The sequence below is a fragment of the Tetrao urogallus genome (assembly GCF_951394365.1).
Source record: "Tetrao urogallus genome assembly, chromosome: 1".
NCBI classification, from domain to species: Eukaryota; Metazoa; Chordata; class Aves; order Galliformes; family Phasianidae; genus Tetrao; species Tetrao urogallus.
In genome coordinates this window covers 107,240,369-107,266,343 of record NC_136813.1, presented here as the reverse complement: position 1 = coordinate 107,266,343, position 25,975 = coordinate 107,240,369, and the positions used below count along the sequence as shown (strand labels likewise).

Below are 25,975 nucleotides of genomic sequence, written 5' to 3'. Positions count from 1 at the left end.
GTTCTTGATCCACTACACTAAAGTAGAAATTTATAGTTAATGAGGCTTTCTTTCCCAATTGGGTTTGCAAAACTAACAGAAACCCTCAACTCAGCATTTTTAACACCTATTTTCTGATCATTCTAAGCAATAATGATGTTTTATGCAAAAAGTGAGCCAAACAACATGTTTTATATACTAATTTACCTCACTTAACAGAATACATAAGACACAGAGCAATTTGTTTTTTATTCACCTAGTCTTCACGGAGACCAGAACAACCATAAGTTAAAGCTGTAGACGTTAAGACATAAAAATAAGTACATTTTAGAAACAGGTTAAAATAGATACAATTCATATGACTTGTATAATTGCAAGTGAATGCACAAGATTATACTTAGTTGTGAGTTGAGCAGATTCAGTAAAACGTCTGTGACACAACGGAAGGTTTTAAGACCTAGTCATAACAAATTAGATACAAATAAAACCAGTAATGCTACAGAAGAGGACATATACGAAATAAACTCTGGTAGTTCTACCAAAATACATACATTAATGAAGAAATTCTGACAACTGCTAAAAGACATTCATGTCATATCTGAACTAAGGACAGGAAAGTGTTCAGCCATGCATATGAAAGTATCCTTTAGAAGAAATTTCCTAAATAGTTATACTATAAAAAATATATGAAATCCTGTTTGAGCAGAAAGTGGCAACGTTGACAGCAGCTAACAAAATATCAGATAGGACTGTTAAAAAACTGCAGAATCTTTTGCAAGAATGAAAAAAGTGACGTAGGAAAGCATTACCTAGTATTTAAGAAATATTTTTGCATTCATGTATTTCATTTTAGCATGCTTTCTCTAAATGTTTCTACTTTTAAAAAAAAAATCACTCAAATTCAGTGCTCTGCTTGCTCAAATTAATCTCCTCAAAATTAGAAACACATCCGCATATTTATTTCAGAAAGTATTTGCACTAATATGCTGAAAAACAGCTTTCAATATAACACATTCTAATTAACATAATCCATTTCATTTCTATTCTTGTGCCTTAGGCATCAGAAAGCAACGCTGCACAAATAATAGGTGGTATTCAGAAGAGTGAAAATTATCAAGATTAAATGATGAAAGCACTTACCCTATGAAAAATGCTTTCCTGATGGCCAATAGCAGAGTAAACTAACAAAAAGGCTGAGTGACTCCCATTTTGCTATCTATCCACTTAGGAAGGTTAGTCACCAACAATAGTTATATCCAAGTCCCAGTACAAATAAATAATAGATCTACCAAGATCGTCAGAACATCTATTTGCTGTACAGTAGCTCAGTGTTTTCAAAAAGAACTTCCATAATTCTATCTTTTATTCTCAATTGATATTGAGCTACTGCAGTTTTTAGGTGACTCTTCTTTAGCCAGATAGTATATTAGCTGCATGTTTTAAAAAGTTTTTGTACATACATTAATTCGTATGTATTTCCTACTATAACCTAGATGACAAGAGCCCTATAAACTGAGGTTCACTGCTTCTGTGCTTAACTTGCCACCACTTAGACTGTGAATCATTGCAATCATAGCGGAATGTTTGTTCAGTTCTTCCTTCTGTAATTTTACAAGTGCTTCTTTTTCTTCCAAGCGTACTTCCAATTGGGATTTTTGAACTTCCAGAGAAGATGCCTGCAGAAACAGCCAAAATGTTACTATGCACTCCATCATTAACTGAAAAAACATACGGTAAAAGCTAAGTAGTCTGGTGATGAGTTTAAGCAAGCAATTAATTACAACTTTGTTTCAGAAATACTTTTTTCAGGTGTACATTTGGTGTACATGGACGTTTTACAGCAACTGATGCAATTCAAAACACTGCATACCAATGGGATGCACTAAACCCCACTTTATCATTCTTCTATTTAAGTAACAAAAATGTTCACAGTTCATCCATCCATGTTTCATTTCAGTCCACACACTGATAAATATTTACCAAGAAGATGGGAAGTATTTGCTGTATACTACATAGCATTGTCCTAGGGAGTGGGAATACTGTAAATGCTTTGACAGACTGCATACTTCTTTGTGATTACTGATTAGCTTTTATGTAAAAGGAACCACACATTATCCTGTTAACTTCGGAGTATGGCCAAACTGGTCTCTATTTCTGCTTTGAGAGAAGACATTCTTTTTCTTGGAGATGAAAATGTTTTATTAGAATTTCCAAGATCAAGAAAATCAGAAGTGTTCTGGTACATCCCTATGCAGTATCCTAATGCAGACTGCAAGAAAGGGGAAGAAAAAAAACAGTAACAAAAAAACAACAAATAACTCGGATTTTATATATATAATAACTCTACTCACAGTAGACAGCTAGAAACTGAAGAGGAATGTGCTGTTTACTTACTTAATATTGCACCAAAGTTTTTTTTTTCTTTCCAAATACAATGTAGACTATGTTTCGCACAGCCCCTAGACTCTGACTTTGCTCTTAAATTCAAGCTCAGCTATTAGAAACTCAAAAGCTATATAATTAAGAGTTCATTCTTCTTCACTATAGGGTCAATTCTAGTTTTATTGAGTCACTTCGAAATCGAAATAATGATTATTCAGCTCTATCAGTCATATAGATACTTAAAACTCCAGTCTGTAGCGTGCAGGTGGAAATAATTCCTTACCTTAATACTCAGTTCCTTCCTCGCTTGTTCTGTTTTGCTCAACTCCTTTCTAAGAACATCAACAGTTTCTTCCATATTGTTTTTTTCTTTCTGTTGAGCTTTCAGTTTTTCTTCCAGAACTTTCATTTTCTGTTGCAAGCCTTACAAAAAACAACATGTTAAAACATGGGTTGTCCATCTTAAAAAAAGAGATACTGTATTGCCTCAGAAACAAGTATATACACATTTTTAGTACTGAACATAGCTGCTAATAAGTGCACTACTGAGTGCCACCTACTGCTAAGTTTTAGCAGTTGCTTTTTGGTACTTGCTGAAGAGTTAAATTGAACTCTTTCAATTTGCGATTCCCACAGAAAATGGGTCTAAATGGACATGCTGTGAAGAGAAAGCACAAATCATGCTGTGTATGGATTTAGTGAAATCAATATAGTCTTGGAAAAAATATATTTATATAGTCTTGGAAAAATATATCTATATTTTCTTAAATACACAAAGATATATCTGTCTCATCAACTGTCAAATTACACATGGCTGGCTACCCTTTAGATTTACAAGTTACTAAGAAAAACATTGCTGCTTTTCTACAGCACATAACAGCATCTTTTAAATTGAGCTTTGTAGGTATAATGACTTTTTAGTTAAATGACTTACTTGCTATTTTGCTATCTCTATCATGTAGCTGTTGCTGTAGTTGTTTTCTATGTTCTTCAGATTCTACCAACTGTGCAGCAGTCCTAATATTGAAGAGAGAAATTTTTAATTCCCAAAGCAAAATACATCACCATTTCTTTGCTCTAAGAAGCTAGAACGATTTTCACATCATTTGTAACTCTTGTCAGGAGCTTAAAAATCAAATCAACAAAAAGATGAATTTGCCAGGTGTGAGCCCAGTCTTTTTCTTTTTTCCCTCTCATGAAAATTATTTATCTCCCTTAATCTAAGACAATGTGGAAATTTCTGGAAATGTTTCTTTTTCCTACAGCCTAGACTGTTGCTCTTGATTACAGCCACAAGACATTCAGGATCACATGGCAGAAATGAAATCCCCTTTCAACCTGAGTCAGAATTCACTGCCATTAGCGACTGACAATATGGGCTTTTAGCTCTTGGTACGCTCCTGAATTGACAATGCCACTACTAAAACCTTGTTTCAGGTAAGTGTTATCATCTGTGTGCACACATCTGTGCATAAGGATTTTCTGCTACCATACTAAACATTTCCAAACAACTGTGCAACATGCAGGAAAAAAAATGAAGTCAAAAGACCTCACTGTAGCTCATACATAAGTTTGCTGCAGTCTTTACTAGTTAGAATAATATTTAGATCTTACAAAATATATAGGCACTGTCATCCGCCAGTGTTACAGCTGTAACCCAAGCACTTCAAACTCCATTAAGTTAAATTACTGTCTCCATTGCTAGCTAGCATAACTTTTAAGGCATATTCCATCTCCCATTTGCCCCATTTAGGTGACACCTATTGTTATTCTTGCTGGCCTGTTTATCCACTTTCTTATCTGCAGCCTCTGGCAACAAGAGGGGAAAAGGATAGTTCAGTCTGTTTTATGTAACTAATCAAGAATATTTATACAGCAACTGCTATCCCATTTGCCTTAAAAAAGGGAGATCCTTCTCAGAACACTTCCCCAATTATACTCAGCTGCATATTGCTCCAATGAAAGTAGGTGCCCACATTTATTCACAAGCAAATGCATCTGAATGAAAGTCTTCCATTTGAATCAGAACTCAAGGCAGAAGTCAAGAGCAGTCCCAGTCACTAAACAAGGCAAGAAGCTGGAAGGATGAAGCGAACTTTGAAATCAAGAGTAGCACTTTATCTCTGAAGTGAATGTAGGGTCTGACGGTAAGCATATTTTAAAAACGTGTTCTGCAAAATTAAGTATCAAACATTCTCAAATAAGAGCCCTACTTATTTAGCTAAGAGGGTGAAAGATACACCAAGTCTCTATCTTAAGCCATCAGAAAGAAAAAAAGTTATAATTTGTTCTCAACAAGACAGAAGTAGCACTAGCTTTATAGTTGAAGCACCAAGGATGGTATGTCAGTCATCCCTATTTCTAGTATAATTTTGAAGTGTATTAATTTATTAGGTTCTCTCCCCCCCACCTTGTCCCTATTCTCTTGTTCTTCCAGAAAACAGAATCACAGAACTGTAGGGGTTGGAAGGGACCTCTAGAGATCATTGATCCAACCCTTCTGTTAAAGCTGGTTGCCTACAGCAGGTCACACAGGTCAGTGGTTCCTGATCATTTCCAGAGAAGGAGACAAACATAACATCTAAGTACTTCTGCTGATATCTGACGATGTTACAGAGAAACCTTGTAGGACAAAAAGGAATATGTGAAAATCTTGGCTCACAACAACAGTTAAGAATCCAGTGACTACCAAGACACTCTCTCCTTCCTCCCAACAAAAATGCACTCCCAAAATGACTTCTTTTCATTTGTTTTTTAAATTCCTACTGTTGCTGCAGTCTGTAGGGATCCCCTCCTGCTCTGAACCGACACAAGAGAAAAAATAAAATCACAGAAATCACTAATACAGATTCTCATCTAATATACACATAGAAAACCACTCTAAAGGATCTATTACTTCTTCTAGCTACACTTAGAATCATTTAATGGTTTGGGTCGGAAGGGATCTTCACGATTATTTAGTTCCAACCACCTGCTATAGGCAGGGACAACTCATACTACAGGTTGCTCAAAGTCCCCATCCAGCCAGGCCTAGAATGCTTCCAATGAGGGGGCATCCACAACTTTGCTGGGCAACCTGTTCCAGTGTCTCACTACTCTACAGATGACTACTACTTGCAGATGACACCAAATTGGCTGGAAGCGTGGATCTGCCTGGGGGTAGCGAGGCCCTACAGAGGGACCTGGACAGGCTGGAGAGCTGGGCTGAAGCCAATGGGATGAGTTTCAACAAGGCCAAATGCCGGGTCCTGCACTTCAGCTACAACAACCCCAGGCGACGCTACAGGCTTGGGGCGGTGTGGCTGGAGGACTGCGTAGAGGAAACGACCTGGGGATACTGATTGATGCTCGGCTGAACATGAGCCGACAGTGTGCCCAGGTGGCCAAGAAGGCCAATGGCATCCTGGCTTGCATCAAAAACAGCGTTGCAAGCAGGAGCAGAGAGGTGATTGTTCCCCTATATTCAGCACTAGTGAGGCCGCACCTCGAGTACTGTGTCCAGTTTTGGGCCCCTCACTGCAAGAAAGATATTGAGGCCCTGGAACGTGTTCAAAGGAGGGCAACAAAGCTGGTGAGGGGTCTGGAACACAGGCCGTATGAGGAGAGGCTGAAGGAGCTGGGAATGTTCAGCCTGGAGAAGAGGAGGCTCAGGGGAGACCTCATTGCTCTCTATAACTTCGTGAAGGGAGGTTGTAGTGAGCTGGGGGTCGGCCTCTTCTCTCGTGTCATTAGTGATAGGACCAGAGGGAATGGCTTCAAGCTACGGCAGGGGAGATTCAGGCTGGACATGAGGAAGTATTACTTTTCAGAAAGGGTGGTCAGGCACTGGAATGGACTGCCCAGGGAGGTGGTGGAGTCACCGAGCCTGGGGGTGTTCAAGGAAAGGCTGGATGTTGTGCTGAGGGACATGGTTTAGTGGGAGCTATTGGGAATAGGTGAACGGTTGGACTGGATGATCTCTTAGGTCTTTTCCAACCTTGGTGATTCTATGATTCTATGATTCTACTCTCATACTAAACAATTTCTTCGTAATATCTAGTCTAAATCTACCCTCTTCCAGTTTAAAACTATTTCCCTATGTCCTGTTGCTACGTTCCCTTATAAAAAGTGCCTCCCCCAGCTTTCCTGTAGGCCCCCTTCAGGTACTGGAAGGGCACTATAAGGTCTACTCAGAGCCTTCTCCCCTCCAGGCTGAAGAGCTGCAACTCTCTTAGCCTGTCCTCACAGGGGAGGTGCTTCAGCCCTCTGATTATCTTTGCAGCTCTCCTCCGGACCTGCTCCAACAACTCCATGTTACTCCTGTGTTGGAGGCCCCAGAACTGAAAGCAGTACTCCAGATAGGGTCTCACGAGAGCAGAGTAGAAAGGCAGAATCACCTCCCTCGACCTGCTGGTAACACTTCTTCTGATGCACCCCAGGATATGGTTGGCCTTCTGGGCTGCAAGCACACATTGTTGGCTCATATTGAATCTCTCATCAATTGACAACCTCTAATCTTCCTCCTCAGGGCTGCTCTCAAGCCATTCTCCACCCAACCTGCATCTGTACTTGAGACTGCCCCAACCCAGGTGCAGGACCTTGCACTTGGCTTTGTTAAACTTCAAGGACCCATCTCTCAAGCCGATCCAGGCCACTCTGGATGGCATCCCTTCCCTTTGGTACATCAACTGCACCATTCAGCTCAGTGTCATCTGCAAACTTGCTGAGGGTGCACTCAAACCCACTGTCCATGTCACCTACAGAGATGTGAAATAAAACCGGTCCCAGCAGTGATCCCTGAGGAACGCCACTCATCACCGGTCTTCACCTGAACACCGAGACAGTGACTGTAATGGTATGACCATCCAGCCAACTCCTTATCCAGCCAGCGGTCTATCCATCAAATCCTTTTTTTTTTTTCAATTTGGTGACCATGATGTCATGTCAGACAGAGCCAAACGCTTTTGCACAGATAGATGGCATCAGTTGCTCTTCCTTTAGCCACTGACGCTGTAACTCCATCACAAAAGGCCACCAAGTTAGTCAGCCATGACTTACCCTTGGTGAAACTATGTTGGTTAACAACAATCACCTTGTTTTTATTTTCCATGAGCCTTAGTAGAGCCTTCAAGACGATCCGCTCCATGATCTTGCCAGACACAGAAGTGAGACTGACTGGCCTGTACTTCCCTGGATCTTACTTTTTTCCCTTCTTGAAATATGTTTCCCCTTTTCCAGTCAGTGGGAATTTCACCAGACTGCCATGACCTTTCAAATATGATGGATAATAGACCTCTAATATGCTACTTGAAGCACAGATAATTGACAAATTGAATGCTAAAGTGCTATTTAATTTTACTGTTTTTCTTTAATTTGCTTAGAGACTGAACCTAGCTTACCTGTCATTCTGCTGCTTCAGTGATTCATTTTGTTTCTTCATTGCTTCAATTTCCTTATTTAGGGAATTGCATGTAATCTGTAGATCTTTATATTGTCTTTCAGTTGTTTCATACCTACAAATAAATTAGAGGCTTATGGTGGAAGATAAGTGCTTTTGAAAAGCTTTTAGTTTAATAGTTTGTAAAAAAAATACTTGACTTCTCTTGTTCAGCCACTCCACTCAAGTTAAAAACAAGACACATTTTTTAAATGTACATACTTGGGGGGAAAAAAAAAAAGCTTCATTAATTATTATTGATCTTCCCTCCTTCCTCCAGTATAAAACTCTTCAAGAATAACAAAAAAAAACAAAAAAACCCAACAGAGACATATTTAAATGTTCGATACGAACAAAATGTTACAAATAAACTTTTTGTAGTCACTTTTTTTAAGAGATCCCCTGAGACACTTTTCAGTTCTACAGTGCTCAAGTTTCTGGAACTTGAAAATACTGAAGATGGTGCAAAGTGCAATTTACAAAAGTTTGAGGCAGATCTCACGCTCAAAGCAAATCACTTTACTGCTTTCCGAAAGGAAAACTCTCTCCTCCCATGTCAGCTTTCTGGTTATGTTTAAGGAACAGCACTTAAAGTCTGCAGATTGAGAAAGCAAGTTTTTACTTTATAAAACCAGTGTAAAAATCACTAAGCTATTTTATTCCTACTTTGGGAATTTATACTATAATTTATAATTTATATAATTTATATAATTTATACTTTGGGCTTTTACATAATAGATTAAAAGATGCTTTCTTCCAAACAATTGCTCATAGAGCATACAATTAAATACAACTCAAGCAGAAAAGGAGGAACTTCCACAGTGACTATACTAGATGTATGCATCTCGTCCATTATGGATTTTCCTGAACAAACATTTTTCCTCCTTGAATGACTATTATTGGCAGAGATATAACTTCAAAATTTCTAATACAATTCCTGCACCTGTTGTAAAGCAAGTAAATTGCTCTCAATTTTACCAGCTTCTTTGCCTTGCTGACACCTAGTGATGAAAACAACTCATGCAAGTTGAGATGCCAAAGCTCTTTTGAGCCTTTATTCTTCCTAAGCATGTTATTTCTCCATTAAAAATTTCTACCCTTACGTACTTTTTATGTCTCCCATGCCCTAGGTGTTTTTTAGCCTACAATCCTGAGGAAATAATGCTTATAAATAATTTAAGACACACACAGTACATCTTTCCTCCCTACATCACTTGATTTCAGTCAGGCTTACTACAGAAGCAATCAAACATGCAAACTCCTACATTAAACAAACATATTTTGCTGACTGTTTCTCTAGACAGTTTATAGCACGTCATCAAGACAGCATAAAAGGTAAAGAAAGAAGCCAAGAGCATGCTGTAGTACCATTAGAAATTAAGCTCTGTTGGTTTGTTTTAGAAAGCAATACACAAAATTCTTGTCATTCCCTGAATTAGATCTTCAACATCTACTACTTCAGTTCTCATCCAGTTTAACCAGGCCATTGAGGACCTTCATCATTCTAGCTGAATATTTCAAATTTCCTTTAAGATCCTGAGCTTCTTACCTCTGAAGAAGATCAACTGATGATTTTTTTAGCATTTCATGTTCCTCAGCAACTGTTTGTAATTTCCTGTTGTGTTGAAAGAGCTGTTCAATATCAGTCTGTGCCCTTTCAGATTCTACCTGCTGAGCTTTCAGCAAAACATTAAGTTCTTCATTTTTTCGTTCTGCGTCCTTCAGCATTGCAGCAAGAGTTCGGGCCTTTCAGTGGAAAACATCCCCCAAGAGAAAAAGCAATTACAAACATTTCTGTCTTATAAATCACGTCTTAATTGGCATATTTGAGGTCATACATCTAACACTAAAATGCCATCAGCTACGTTAAGAAAATAGTTTCTGTCTCCTAGTATTAAATACAAATTAATTAATTCATTCTAATTTCCTTCAGCTCCCTCTATAGCCAGTGCTAGAAGTGAAGAAAAAAAGTAAAATATGATATAGTTTAGCCATTGCTTCCATAATTTGCAACCCAAATTATCAAATCTTTATTTGAATAACAGAAATTATGAACCTTCAAAGCACACCTCAAATAAAGCTTGCATCACTGCAGTATATATTTGAGAGTTAGTCTTCTATGAAATGACAAGTAGTTAAAAGGCACAAACAGTAAACCATTCATCATGTACCAGTAATATTTACATAGAATACTAGTAAGTGGTTTTATTCATTTTTAAATCTACTACCATTAAATAACACTAATGGTTAACAAATGTTCAAGTACAGTAAGACGGTTTTGTTGGCTTCTAATATGAAAGGGCATTAAAGAAAAGAGTTCCAAAGAAACATCTCGTTTTTCTTTGCATTGTTTGCATTGTGTTTAATTGAAAATTAAGATTGTCCTAATTTTTAAGTATAGGTTAGTTAAACAGTATAGAGTTTCCACATGTGCAAATACAGTCAAAGCTACCCAGACAGTCTTTACTTTGCCCCAAAACACTGGGGAAATGGTTTTAAGTTGAAGGGGGGAAGATTTAGGTTGGATGTCAAGGGGTAGTTCTTTACCAAGAGAGTGGTGAGGTGCTGGAACAGGCTGCCCAGAAAGGCTGTGGATGCCTTGGCACTGGAGGTGTTCAAGGCCTTGGATGGTGCACTGGGCAGTCTGGTCTAGTATTAGATATGGAGTTTAGCAGCCCTGTCTGCTGCAGGGGGCTTGGAGCTTCATGATCCTTGAGGTCCCTTCCAACCCAGGCCATTCTATGATTCTATGATACCAGAATCCCAGAAGGAGATCACACTCACCTCAGATTCTGCCTGAGCCCTTTGACATCGGTACTGAGCCATCAGTCTGTCAGCCTGAGCCAGAGCCAGAGCCTTTGCTTCCAAAAGGTCTTGAAGCCGAGTTTCCTTTGACTGTGCAAAGGAAGAATGTTATTCATTAACATAATCTGAATCTACCAACAGCATTGTATCCATACACATTAGGTTGTACTCACAGCTAATGATGAAAGCTTCTGCTCATAGATATCCATTATGTCAGAAATCCTCATGTCAGTGATTGGTTCCTTAACCTGTGGAAACGTTTTGCAATTACTGCTACTATAAATTTGCATTTACTTGGACAGATAATGCGTCTGAAAAGCTTAGTTTTGTGAACTTTAATCTGTCCACTAGAGTTTTTTTTAATTTTATATTAATCTCTGAGACTGACTACTTAATTATATTCATTTGACTTTTGCAGAAAGCCTGTAAAATAAATTTACTAGGGTGAAGATTACTCATCTTCAGAGGCAGAGGCCTATCAAGTCAAATCAATCATATACTATGAAAAGATAATATAATGACTGTAACTTTGTTCCTATTCTTTGCTACTGGTCTATTCTTTGCTGCAGAATTAGCAATCCCCTCATAGAACATTTGCCTCAATATCAACAATCAAAAATGCAAAGATGAAAATACTGTTCACAATACACAGCCTTCTCAGCATTTAGACCATCAGAAAAGGTTGAAGCTCTGAAAGAATACTAACTGGAACAGAAATTGTTAGTTTAATCCATGAAATTACTAGAGGAGTACTTCACATGTATTGTTCAAGAAGTCAATTAGTTCATTAGAATATGCCCGAGTCAAGTAAGTATGCAACTGGGTAACTTTAGATTTTTTTTTCCCTTAGGCAGTACTATAATAATGCCAATTTTGAGCAGGCATTCATGTGCTCTATCCTGGGACTAAGTGTAAGCTATTTCTCTGTTCATAAAATGGACACCTACTAAAAACGTACCCTCTCTGCACTGTTTTGAACCATTGTGCAAGATATATACTTTTGGGCATATTAACAGTAGCTCCCACATAGCTCCAGTTTCTTTTCCTGCTTGCAAAGATGCAGTAACACATAAAAGCACATAGAACTGACTACAAGAAAAGCTTCTGTAAGTTCCCTTCATTTTCTCTCCGCAGTAATACTACTGAAAGTGATTCATATGTTTTTATACATATTTGAGCCTCGTGGAACACTGATGAAGCATCAGGTATTTCAAGTGATCAAGTAAACTAATTTTTAATTAATGCACTGTTCAAGGAAAGTTCTACTACTTAGAAGGCCTAAGAAAAGATTCATTGAACACTAATGTTTTCTCTACTTCAAAAATTTAAAGAGCTGCATGAGCTGTCACAAGACTGGGAGCTGCCGCATGTAATGCCATTAGGTACTTTGACTGTGCTGACTTCCATTAATGCATACAGAGCCATGCACTTAGGAAGGGGGAACTCCCTGTACACACCCCACCAACTCCAGCTACTTGCAACTATATCTGACACCTACCTCCACACCCAGCATTTAGGGAAAGGGGTGGGAAACCCAATCAGAGAAGGGAATTCCAACAGGGAGCCCAACTTACAATACTTCACAAAGAAACATCACTGACCTCTGCTCAAGAGCTCAGTAGAAGAACTCTTAAAAAGGTAGGAACATAAACTGAGCTCAACTGATATACACACTAGCCTAATACTCTGATTAAAAACAGTCAAATATGTAGCAAAGATAACATAAAATTATACTAACTTCTAGTCCAGAATGAAGTTTTTGTATTAATTCCTGAACACTTGAAGTTATGGATTCATCACCATTAGCACAAGATGAAGAACTTCTCACTGTAACGTTGCTGATCAAGGGTGACTGCAGTTGGATTCTTTTTGATGCGTGTTCTTTTTCCTGTTGTCTGTAAGCATTATTTGCAGCAATGCTTTCACCAAGCCTGTGAAAACATGACTGATATTAAAAACAATCTGCTTCAAATACTGCTGCAAGGATTGAAGACGAGAAATATTTCACAGCATAATTAACTTATCTTTCATTGAAAAGACAGACTAGAGAAATAATTACATTTGAATTATCACACAAACTTGAGAAAAGTTAATCCTGAGATACAGAAGTCACTATTATACTGTCAAGGATCCGCTGTTAGTTGTGTACCAGTCAGTACCACCTCCTCCAGCCTCTAAAACCACTACTGTCTCTTACCTTTAGATTAGGAGGAAATGACAATTTTTCTTAAAGTTTCTGTCTCATATAAACTGGAAGTAATAACTCAAGAAACGTGAGCATCACTAAGGTTATAAAAACATCAAATCTTATCGGATTATCACAAAAATAAACTTACACTATAGCAGGAAAATCTGGTAAGGGTGCAGCCTCAAACAATATTCTAAGTCCTACTTGGACTTGTTCTCTGTAGTCTGACGTTAAAGCAAACGTCAAAGGTGTAATCAAGCGCTGATCCTAAACAAGAAACTATTTTGGTCAGCACAATACACAACAGTCAAAAACAACAACAACAAAAAAACAACCCCAGACATCACAATACCAAGGCCTATGAGAACAGACACAAATCTACCCTTCTAAATACTGGTCTTCTACATTTCAGAATGCTAAGGTTAACGAAACGATTTAAAAAAGAAAAATACACTTCACATTTTGAAGTGTTTAGAAATTTGTTTTCTGTAGTCAACATGACCCCTAAAGAGACTACATAATTCCTTCAAATTTTCATCGGCTTGATTTTCATCATAAAGGGTCACAAGCTTAAGTTTTATGAGGATTTTCCAATAACTTTAAAACTCTCATTGTAAACAATTCCCATTCTTCAAAGAAAACTCTCCCAAACAATATGAAATGCTTGACTATCCAGATTATTTTCTATCTACAGAGCAAGCATCTTGACCAACAGAAACCAAATACTTACCTGTGCAAAGTCACAGAGTAGGTGGATATGTTTCATGCTAAATAACCTCAAAAGCTATTCAACTACATAGCTGTGTTAACTTTTTCTTATCCCTCACTACCCTCAAACCACAATCCTAATGTGGCTTTAGAAGGATAATTCTTAACAGGCAACTGAAATATTTCACGTGCTTTACTGAAATAAGAGATGTAATAGCAAATTAGTCTTGTTTTAGAAGAATTAACAAGATTAAGTTCTTAATCTTTAAGAACTGTAGCTTTTCCCTAAAATTTTTAGCGTGACAGAGATAAGCATGAAAAAAGATTCAGAGCTACAATGACTAGAACTCCAAAATACTTTCCTTCACAGATACCCTTTATAAGACATTTTACTTTATAAGACACTTCAAACTCATACCTGTAGGATTTTGTAGAAGCTGACTTCCATACCAGGCACATCCTGCTTCAGTCTGCTCATAAGATCAAGTGTTTTCAAAATAATATCAGCAGCAAGTTTGCTTTTAAATACACAAAAGCAAAGTGGAAAAAAGGCAAACAAATTTGTCAGATCAGCACTGATAAATAAATTAAGACAAAGCAAACATGTACCTTCATAAATAAACCATCTCTAGCAAGTCATGAGTGCCAATACCATGAGAGATCATTCAGCTCCTTAGATGCTCTGTTGAGCTTTTCCAGCATACTGTGGATAGCAGTGAAGCTTAAAGCACTTTCACCTTGAAAGTAAAGAGGTTTTAATCACAGGTCAATTTTATTTTATTGGGCATATAACTATTAGTTTTATTGACATTCAAGTCAATGACTCTGAACTGAAGGGAGGTGTTTTCTGTTGTTTTGTTTTTTTCTTCCCCCACTGCAACCATAGCTTCCTTCTTTCCCTAGTACTGGTGGATGATATTGTTTCTGAAAAGCAACAACTCAGATAAACTTGTGGATGAGGTTTAAAAATCACTGTACCACATAAATGGAACTCCAACCTACACACAAAACAATACCAGAATGTTTAGGCTAGGTTTATTCATTGAACTGACTAGCATGTTACATCCTATTGGTATAAAAATACTAAATTTGATTTTAAAACAGTGTAGACTTATTTGCATTTAAATAGTAATTTCAACTATGGTATACTTTCTACTGGAACAATATCACAACTCTCAAAAAAGTCTATGTAAATTAAATTTTAGATAAATTTTTGTGCTCACCACATTTTAGAGTCCACTACCTTTGTCCCAAAACCAGCATCAATCCCACTATAGGTAAACTGGTGTTCGATTAGAGACACACATTGGCTGGCAGTCAGGAGCTTTGAGGCATGCATTTTCAGTACGTCGTCTCTACACAGCAGTAGGCTGAGTTAAGAATAAAACTTTATCTATGCTTAGGTATTGGCACCATAAGGCACTGTTTTAATAATAAAAGAGAAGCTAGCATATCAAAGCACGTTACACTCCAAAAATGCTTTTGAAGCCCAATTGCATAAACCTCTTAGGTCATGCTTAACACACATGTCAACTGTTCTGTTCAACTGTTCAATTAAAAAAAAAGTATGCACTTGGAAACAGACAGCCAAGGAAACTACAATAATATGAGTTGCATAAAGAAGATGAACAAGAGGGATTGAACAACCAGTACCTAAAAAAAGGACTAGTTCTAAGGGAGAGCCAGTCAAGACACTTCTTCACAGAATTCAGCTGAGATGCCAGACTACATCCTGCAGTTGTGTTCTCCTTATTTCATTACACCAAATTCAGAAAAGCAACACAGAAGCAGAAGGCAGCATGTTTCTCAAGGAATTCACAGCTGGATTCTTGAAGATGACTTGATATATTTGCTTACTCACCAAACTCACCCCAAATCTGGTCCAAATCCTGTCACAGACAGGAGGTTAGATTGAAAAACTGCTCTTAAATTCTAATGAAAGAAGTCCCATTTAAAACAGGGAGTATAAAACGAAACAATTTCACATCATTCTTCCTCTTGCTTCACTGATGAAAACTGTCACCAGTTTTGGCTGGACACTGCAATGGACTTAGCTAGACCAAAATATTACACCGATTAAGAAGAAGCCCACCCAAATGCCTCTTGTAATTTCAATAGAAAACACTCATTTTTTAATCTGTAAAGTGCTTCTATACTGTTGAACAATCACCATGTTTTATTTGGAATCCCTGTACTGCACAATAATTTCACAGCAATTATAAAGCTACTAAGGGTCCTTCAAGATGACAGTCCTAAGTAAGATTAGTACAGTTATTGCCATTAACAGCTGTTAGAGTGACCCAAGATGGATATTTCTTCTAATGCCTTAGAGCAGATGATAGTGGAGAAGTAATAAATTAGCAGACAATAGGCACATAAAAAAGGATATCTGTGAGAACGTTAATAGCCTTGACCATTCTTTCACACTTTTTCTTCACTAACAGCTCATCCACAATCTGTTCTGGCATCTGAAGATGATCAAGAAGAACAGGCAGCAAAAGATCCACAAAGTGTTCAGCTGAGGCACTGTTCCCACTACTAACAACATCCTGTAATAAACAAATTTTATGTCAATATTTAGAACTACAGAATAAGGAAGACAAATCGATTCTACTCCTTGTACTCAAGCTTGTATTCAAGTTTTCCCAGACTATTTCTATTTCAGGTTTAAGACTTATGATCAGTATCATACTGGAGAATCAAGTTTAACAAATAATGCTGGAAAAGCAGAAACTCACTTCTACAAGTCCTTGAAAACAAGTACTGAATAGTTTTGTTTCTACTTCATGAACAGCCAACATAATTTTCAGAAAAGATATCTTTCTAATACAGTCCTCAAAATATATTTCTAATGTGCTTAAAAACAGATGTTTGATAAAGTATGGAATTTTAAAAACATTTCTGGTATATTTTTACGTCCCATTTTTCAAGTAAAACACTAATAAATACTTAAAAATTGATCAAAGCAAAACTGTAACAGCTAAGTAGCACTTTATGCTCAATCATTAACATTCATACCTCAAAGACCTCTTTGAATAGCTGCAGTGCTAGAACTGAACAGTCTTCAGAGCCTTCCAATGGTTGGTTTGACAAATGCACCAATGCAACAGATGGTTCAAAAGTCTTTGAGCGAGTCACAAATCTGGTATTTCCAGAGACTGGCAAGCCAGATGGTTCCAGTATTGCCTGCCGCAGGGTATGACGCAGTTCTACCACAGAACAGAAGGCAAGCAGCAGTTCTAAGATCTGTATGAAGTGAATGAAAGAGTTCAAATACTTCTAAACCAGCTACTCATAAAAATTGCAACTCCCGTGGCACAAATCTAAGAGATATCTAAGTTATAAACAATTGCTCTTGACATTTTAGAATTCTATGAAGGATATTTTTTCTGTGAAGTCAAGTCAGCAGCACAATCCATTAGACTAGTGATTAAAAATAATTATAAAAAAGGACCAACTGCTCTCTAATTACTCCTCAGTTGTAGAAATGCTATTCTGAGATACAGACAGATAGCCGTGAGATGAAGACCCCTGGAAAGCTCCATGTCAACACACTTCTCAATTATAACCAACAATCAACAAAAAAACCCCATACGTAGAAACATTAGCTTTCATCATTTATTATGCTGCAAAAATGCTTTGATTAGAAAAGTTTAAGATTGGTCAACATATATCTTTGAAACATATTCAGGACAAATCATATTTTAGCATTTAGCACCACGTAGCCAATGTTTTAATTATGTAAAGTGGTAGTGAGACAAAGTTGAATGCAGTAGAGAAATGCTTAACCCAACGTGACATCAAATTGTCCAAATACTGTGGAATAATGTGTTTCTAAGCTTTTAGAACTACTAGGAAATAAATACCAAGCAAAAAAAAAAAAAAAAAAAAAAAAAAAACCAACCAATAACCCACAAATAAACAAATTCAACCATAAAGTCTTTTGAAGAATTAGATTTAAGCTGATAAACATTGTAGGGTCAATAAAGAGTCCTTATGTCAATTTACTTCATTATCAGTTCTCACACACAAGGAATCTATTTATGGCTACAGATGTGGAATTATATTATGACTTGTATCCTCTTGGTCTTCTGATGAAGTACCTTAGATAATGAATCTGGATCCTTTCCATGAAGGAGATCTAATACTTGACCAAGGCATGAGGTGAAGTGCTCATATCTACAGCACAGATGGAAGGAAAGATGGAAAAAAATAATTTAGTATCAATAATTTGGTATCAATATCTAATAATGTTCAAGTAATGAATACCTGAGTCCAATTTTCTTTTTACCCCCAAACACTTCAAGCACAGTAATACTTTTGATGGTGTAGTTTCAATGCAATATAAGCTAAATTTTAAAAATATTCTCAGAATTAGAACAAGTATTTTTACTGCTAGAGATTTGGATTGAAGTTCAGCAACTAAGTTTGGCTAGTGGAATGTGCAGAACCAGTAGACAAGCATTTCACATAACAACTCTGTGATGCACTGCAGGAAAATTCTTATCACTTTGCCAGCACTACTACACTTCAAAATATTGAAGGACTATAAAAAAAAAACATGATAGCTATGCATCAGATTGTCTGACCACCAATACTGACCAAAGAATTATTGAACACAATCATTAAACATTTCTTAAGCAGCAATTAAAGCGCAGGTTTTGATTCATGCTTCTGTGTAAAACAGGTAACACAAGAACCCTTTAGCTTCAGATACAGCAGATACTCACCTAGTAACACTCAAGAAGCAACCATGAATTTTTAATGAAGCCATACCTGCTAAGATAATCTGCAACTTTGGGGTTTTTCAGAAGATCCATAAGTAGATCAACAGAGTATTTTCTTGTTAGAGTACCATCTCCATTTACAACAATATTGAATATTAACTGAAAAGTCTGATGGATATTCCGTGCATGAAAGAGCTGAAAGGAAAAATAAAATTATGCATGTGAACATGCTTTGCTTGCTCAGGTCTCTTGCATATAAAAATTAGCTAGAATTATTTTCTGAGTTTGGCCAATAGATTTATCAGCAACTTGAAAATAAAACTGATTTCAAAATATCACTTACTTTTTCTCCTACTTCTTCATTTAAAGTCAGGCTTGATAATATTGAAAGTGCAAATACAACCACAGTCAAACTGCTGTGCGCCAGGAAACTTATTAAGGTACGATAGAAACTCTTCACGTTATTCTAAAACACACAGAAGCACAGGCATTAAAAACTATATTTTGTTCTGTAAGAGCACCAAACTTACATATTGCAAATATTTATAAACAAGAGATACAAATAATGAATAACACAGAAATATGCCATGACAAATGTTCTCTAGGAAATTTATTTTAGTATTCTTCTACTGCACAGTTACAGAGGATGACATCAATGACTAAATTCCCTGTTGAATTTGTTGAATTTGTGTAGGATAGAATGAAAAAAATAGGAAGGAATTACATCATTATTTTACAGGCTGATGAGAAAGTCACGTCACTAACATCTCTAAGATAAAACAACCACTGAAAATTAACCCTATCTCCTATCTGCTCTTTGAACAGACTTGGACATAGTTATTTCTTTTTTTGTCCTGCATTTGTTCCAAGGTAAGTAGTACATCGTTCAGTGCCATGTAGACGAGTTTGTATTCCTCCACCGAGGAAATAAGCTGTTTGCATTGACTGATGAACAGACACACTGCATAGATCAGATTTGGATGTGTATTTGAAGATTCAAAGGTCCTGACCACTAAAAGATCAGTGGTATTTTATTGATTTATCTTTCGAAAGAGCAAGTCTCTTTCCAGGCCAAACTTATTACAGCTTAGAATAAATATATATACTATAACAACATTTAGTTCTTCTAAGGAAGAGATACTCAAACATCAGGTTCACCTTTTGCCTGTAGAGAACAGCTGGAATAACTGAATGCATAATGCAAGCCTGTGCAACAACACAGCAACAAAAAACAAAAGAGAACACACAGCTTTCAGTTCTACTGGTTGTATCCTCGAATGTGAGAGAAATAGCCACCGTTGTTTGACAAAACAGTGAACAACAAGGTCAGGATTATTACTGCTGCAAAAAAGAGCTCAGTGAAGTAACTCACTCTCACCCCTAAGTCAGAGGATCACTCCACTAAAACAAAAGACTTACCAAAGATTTTATCTGAGTTTGAATAGATAAGTTGTGACGACAGAGATTTGCCAGAAGTCCTAAGCATGGTATTGTTAGCTCATCTTCTGTGGACTGACTTAAAAGAAAAATCCGGAGGTTTAAACAAAGATGTTTTCATTAAAGCATCCAGAGATTAGTTACAGTAAAATTGCTTTTTTTTTTGTGTATGTAAGTTACCATTCTTCCAAGAAAAGTGCAACTAACATTTGCAGACCCCAGACTTCAGGCAGATTTTAACTGAGCTTAAGAGGAAGAACAAGTATCAAAATAAATGCTATCAGAGGTCCTTTACTGCCGGTGTCTAACAGTCATTGGACTTGCACAAAATTTGTATTCTTCTAGAAGAAGTATGTTTACAGTGACAAGAATGACTTTTTTTTTCTAGCTTTTGTCTTTGTTAGCTCACCCTCCCTGGGGATGGGCTAAGAAGCCAATTAATATTCAGCCACCTAAAGTTGCACAGCCATAACATTAACAACCTTTAAAATGTGTTCCAGAAACATCGCTGGCAACTTCAGAGCAAAAATATCACAGCACCCTCTGCAGACCATGTTAGTGCAATAGGCTCATGGGCTTCAGAAGGGTTAGAAATCTAGCTAGGTATTTCAAAAGAAATGAATGAACACAAACTTACACATGATGCATTAGAAATGAAATCAGTTCATTGATGTTGGCACCAGCACAAAAGACGGGAACGTTGTAGGTTAGCCTCTGCAGCAACTGAATACTCTGAGGAAACAAAGAGCTATTCACAAGCCTTTCCATCAGAATCTCACTGAAAAATGTTAAGTACATAAGGTATTTTCTTACAGCTGAAACTAAATAGAGACATAAAGCACGACAAATCGATTCATTTTTCAATTGTAATGTTAACATCACAATTACACATGCTGCTGCAAGCACACTGAGTAATATCCTACCACACTGATCTCCACGTACTTAATAAAAGACCAAACATATTAGTGAGGTTTTATTTTGGCAACTTTAACCCATCCAATTCTCCCCTTTTTCCTCATCATTCAATTCTCCATTCTGTCAGTGAAAGACCTAGAAGATTCACAAAAAATCCAAAAGCACTTTGCAGCCTCTAGCAGGAATTATGTTTATAATAAAACAGGTGTGTTGTAAGGACTGCCAAGAGATCTAATTAATGATAGTACTGTCTTTCATCCGGGATTATTGGGCATATAACTTATTTAAATGTGACATGAGTATACTCAGACATGACAAAAACCACAGCATAGCTAAGGATAGCAGCTGAAATAAAATCTTACTGTGTAGAATAGCTGACATAAGAGTTTAAAGGTCTTATAAATGGGTTATTTGGTGGCTACAAAATCTTTTCCCTTGACTGACAAGTCAAGTGGGATTCTTAAAGCTTCTGGAACTCCTAGTACTTTGAGAAGCATGCAAAACATTAGAAAAGTTGCACTGCACTGGATGCTTGACTAATCTTCCCACTGAGTAAGGGCAATGTAGCTGATAGCAAACTACTTTTCTTTTTTTCTTTTTTTTTTTTTTCTTTCCGTATGCAGAAAAGAGATGTGACCACAGATGGCCAGCAAATACATGCTGAAAGCTGAAACCTACATATGAGAAAACCTGTATGTATTTAAGGAGGGGGAGGGGGGAGCCCAACTTTATTGTTTAGCACACAGAAATTATAGGTGCAAGTTGGTGAAACTGGCCTGGGATATGTAACATATTCACTGAAAATAAATAAATGAAGCAATAATATAATGATTTCTGCACTAGGCTCCTAAAAGTAGGCTTCCATTAGCACAGTCCCTTTTATTCGACAGCAGATACCACTGACTAAAGAGAAGGAGGCACATACACTCTGCAAACCTCCAGAGAGCCAGCAGCCACAGCCCTTTGCTCCTTCACAATTGCCAACCTACTGATTAGACAAAACAATATTCAAATTTTTGTTAGGAACCTTAGAATGAATTAAAAATAAAATGAAAAACAGAATGAAAAATAAGCTTCCAAGCTCTCAATCAGTAGTGTCACACAGCAGAAGCTTCCAATTTAAAAATGCTTTCTCTTTTTTTCTTCAAATGTATTAGAACAGGTAAGAAGCACAAGCAATATTGCAGACAGAATACATAGAATCTGCAGTGCTAAAATCCTGTCACACTAGACTCACACAGCAAACAAAACATCCAGCTTGTCAACTTTTACTCAGTAAGCAAACATTAAGCATTAATTCCTGTCACCTGTAATAAGACTGGATCACTAAGATTAGTAGAACTTCGATGAACTACTCCTGCCAGCACACTGGTCAGACTATAGGTATCCCGAAGAGCTTCTCTTGTCTCATTGTCTGAAGCTAGAATTTAAGAAATATTTAAGAACAAACAAACAAACCAAAAAAAACCCACCAACCCACAATCATATGTAACAGCAAAAGCAATTATCATTTTAGCAACTGATCTAAGCATAACCTAAAGTCTTTCATCAGTTTTCCATAATATATTTCACAAATAATTACAAACCACAACTCCTATACACTTGAATCTCCACCTCACTTCTGAACTTACAGTCAGTTAAGACCTTTCCTTGAAATGTTTGGACAGTGAAGAAAGCATCCATCCCCTCCCAACAAAGTTTAAGCTTTATCTGAAATCTTGAATCCTGCACTTGAGAAGCTTTAAAGCTCAAAATCAATGACATTAGTTTCCTCCTTCATGCCAAAATAGGCAAGCAAACTAAAACTAATAACTTGATAAGGTTATATAGCAACAGTAATACAAAAAAAATCTGTTCTGCTTAGACTCAGAAAAGACATAGCCAACAAGGAACTCAGATAAAACAACAGATCAATTGGAGGAGAACTGATTCTTAAAGTTTTCCAGAATCCAAGAGGTTGGGAAATACATTTATGAAGCCCAACAATGTATCATTTTACAGTAATCATTAAAAAAGAGAAGATAAACAATGGGTCATCCTAAACAACTTAAATCTCAAAGAACTACCCATATCTAACAAGAAAGCCTAAGTTGAGGGATAAGAGAATTTTTTCCCCATACATATAACCTACATATGCCGTTATGGTGAGCACAGAGCTCCATCGTTAAATGAAGAAGTCACACTTCTATGAAAGAAAATCAACCCCAACAAACAAATGAAATGCTCTAGGATCTGTTTTCTAACTGGGAAACTTGAAGCATGTGGGCCTAGGACAATTCTGACAAATACGAAACATTGTCATTTCACAATAATGATTTCACATCTGTTTTGAACAGTGGTTTAACACCTTTATCTGATCTTGAATGTATTGTCTAGTGGATCAGGCAAGCACTTCAAAAGCTCCTTATTTTTCATACCTTTGGTTTTTCTAAGAAGTTCATCACACATGCCACAGAATCAACACCTGCCTTGTCTTCTCTTTCTAAGACCCAAGATTTAATGTTAAAATGCAAACCTTACCTAGCTGTGATAGTAAAGTCACCAAAGACAATGTCAGAGAAGGATCTATATTAGCGTCCTCGAGGAGTTCTACTAGGCAATTAAGACATTCACTTGGTAGAATCTGGTTGGAAGCAAATAATCTTGTAAGCTTCAGTCCTGAGATTACCTGGAGATAAAAAGGAGAAAAAACTTACTTAACTGCTAGGTCTCATTCCTCTGTATGCACCTCTGGTACTTCAACTCAATAACCTCTTTTCTGAAGAACTGGACTGAAATACAAAGGTTTTATTCTGCTTAAAGATAAGTCGTAATAGATTGGTGCTGTTTTGTGAGAACTCTATGCTTATAATGAAAAATGGAATCCTGAGTCAAAGAAAAACCCATTTAAAGGGATATTAAAAGTAATAGACCTGCATATAATTGGACTTGTGTTATATATGCATGATAGAACAATGTAACTTTTTTTTTTTTTCCATATCCTCTGTGTACTTTCCCACAATAGATCACAGAAGGAAGTTAACTGCAGAATCACTGAAGTTGGAAAAGATTATGAATGGCATATCCTGTCTGACAAACCTGATTTTGTTCTATGACAAGGTGACCCGCTTAGTGGACAAAGGTAAGGCTGTCGATGTAGTCTACCTGGACTTCAGTAAAGCCTTTGACACTGTCCCCCACAACATCCTCATGGAGAAGCTGGCTGCCCATTGTTTGGATGGGCATATGCTCTGCTTGGTGAAATACCAGCTGGATGGCTGAGCCCAAAGAGTTATGGTCAATGAAGTTAAATCCAGTTGGTGGCCGGTAACGAGCAGTGTCAATCAGGACTCAGCAGTGAGGCTGCTTCTGTTCAACACCTTTATTAATGATCTTGATGAGGGAATTGAGGTGCACCCTCAGTAAGTTTGCAGATGACACCAAGTTGGGAGGGAGCGTTGATCTGCCAGAGGGGAGGAAGGCACTACAGAGGGATCTGTATCAATGGGATCGATAACTGGATCGATGGGCCAAGGAAAACCATAAGAGTTTCAAGAGTTTCAAGGGCCAAGTGTCAGGTCCTGCATTTTGGTCACAACAACCCCATGCAACTCTACAGGCTTGGGGAGGAGTAGCTAGAAAGCTGCCTGACAGAAAGGGACCTTGGTGTACCAATGAACAGTCAGCTGAATACGAGCCAGCAGTGTGCCCAGGTGGCCAAGACGGTCAAAGGCTTGTACCAGAAATGGTGTGATGAGCAGAACTAGGGAAGTAATCCTGCCCCTGTACTTGGCTTTAGTGTAGGCCCCACCTTGAGTACTGCGTTCAGTTTTGGGCACCTCAATAAAGAAAGAGGTGCTGGAGCAGGTTCAAAGAAGGGCAACAATGCTTGTGAAGGGCTTGGAGAGTATGTCCTAAGAGGAGAGACTGAAGGAACTGGGAAAGAAAAGGCTGAGGCTCCGACCTTATTGCTCTTTTCAAATACTTGAAAGGTGATTGCAGCAGGAACAGAGCTGGTCTCTTCTCGCTGGTGACAGGATGAGGGGAAAAGGGCTCAGGCTGTGCCAGAGTAAGTTTAGGTTGGATATGAGGAAAAACTTCCTTACAGAACAGGTTGTTAAGCACTGGAGTAGGCTCCCCAGGGAGGTGGTTGAGTCACCACCTCTTAATGTGTTTAAAAACCATTTGGATGTGGTGCTCAGGAACATGATTTAGCAGAGGGTTGTTAGAGTTAGGATAGTATGGTTAGGTTGCGGGTAGACTTAATAATCTTGAAGGTCCCTTCCAACCTGAGCAATTCTATCTAGTCTAACAATCAATCCATTGCCACCACACACACACTAATCATGTTCCTCAGTGCCACATCTACACAGTTCTTGAAGGGTTAAGCCAAATAACATCTTCTATATTGATGTTTTAGTAACTATGATTTTTAAGAAAATCTGTATTTGAGAAAGGTAATGCAGATGAAGCAGCTCCGTCACTGTCCCAGTCACTCACCACAGTACAATGCCAGCTATAAGGGCTGCATCAGGACAGCAAAAGGTATGGGTGGCTACAGCAGCTGGCATCCGTGAATACACATCACTTGAAACCGGCTAAAGGCAGGTACAAGGCAAGTTCATCGCTCAAACTGTATTTTTAAGCTGGGAAATCAAAATGATCTTCATGGGCCAGAGAGAAGAAGCATGCCTGACTTCTGTGAATAGCACACACATATGTAAACATCCAGTACATCTGTGTGCATGTATATACAAAAAGAGCATAAAACGCTACGATAAAGGACAAAGTAATAGTACGAGGGACAGAAATAAGCTGTTTCTCCCTCCCCCGCCCCGCAGGAGACAACCCCGACAGGGGGTTTCTCAGTCTCCACACGCTGAGCCGAGAGGGAGGCCGCGGCCGCCTCGAGGCTGAGTCGGCCGAGCCCACGGCAGTTCGGAGCCCAGGCCGACCGCCAAGGAGTGGAGCCAGACGCGGCCAGGCTGAACAGGGCCGAGAAGAGCCGCTCACGCACCTACGCCCGAGAGAACGAACGCCGCGGCCAACCCCTCGCTCGGACCAAGGCGCTCCGCTCTCACCTCCAGGCTGCGCTGGACCAAAGCAGCGTTGGACGGCGTCTTAGCAGCCCGGTACTGCGTGGCTGCCAGGAGCAGGGACTTCATACAACCTGAAGCATCCATGACGCCCCGAAACGTTCCCTCAGAGGCGCGAGCGACATACCCCATTCGTACTTCCCGCCGCCGCCGCCATTTTGACGGCAGCGCCCACTGAACGGGAGTGCCCGCCTACCCGCGGGGCACGGCGGGAGGCAGCACCGCCATCTTCCTGCCGGAGGCACGGAATGGGAGTGGCAGGGGCGGTGCCGTGGTGTGGTCTGTCGTGGTGTGTCGTGAGGCAGTTCTGTCGGGATGGACGTTAGTTTGCCTGAGTAAAAGC

The 25,975-nt window shown here is 38.3% G+C and overlaps 1 protein-coding gene across 1 annotated transcript; it reads right to left on the bottom strand.

The window, feature by feature from the left end:
* Positions 1–1,484: 1,484 nt before the first annotated feature.
* On the bottom strand, positions 1,485–25,764 carry CIP2A (cellular inhibitor of PP2A; the record flags this gene model as incomplete). Its single annotated transcript, XM_079549661.1, has 21 exons — positions 1,485–1,655; positions 2,645–2,784; positions 3,296–3,378; positions 7,740–7,853; positions 9,327–9,523; positions 10,562–10,672; positions 10,756–10,830; positions 12,321–12,513; positions 12,919–13,037; positions 13,897–13,996; positions 14,702–14,848; positions 15,873–16,027; positions 16,497–16,724; positions 17,582–17,657; positions 18,255–18,400; positions 18,549–18,671; positions 19,625–19,721; positions 20,280–20,374; positions 21,865–21,977; positions 23,078–23,225; positions 25,618–25,764. The coding sequence occupies 21 exons, from the start codon at positions 25,762–25,764 to the stop codon at positions 1,485–1,487; spliced, it is 2,778 nt and encodes a 925-aa protein (XP_079405787.1).
* Positions 25,765–25,975: the final 211 nt, after the last annotated feature.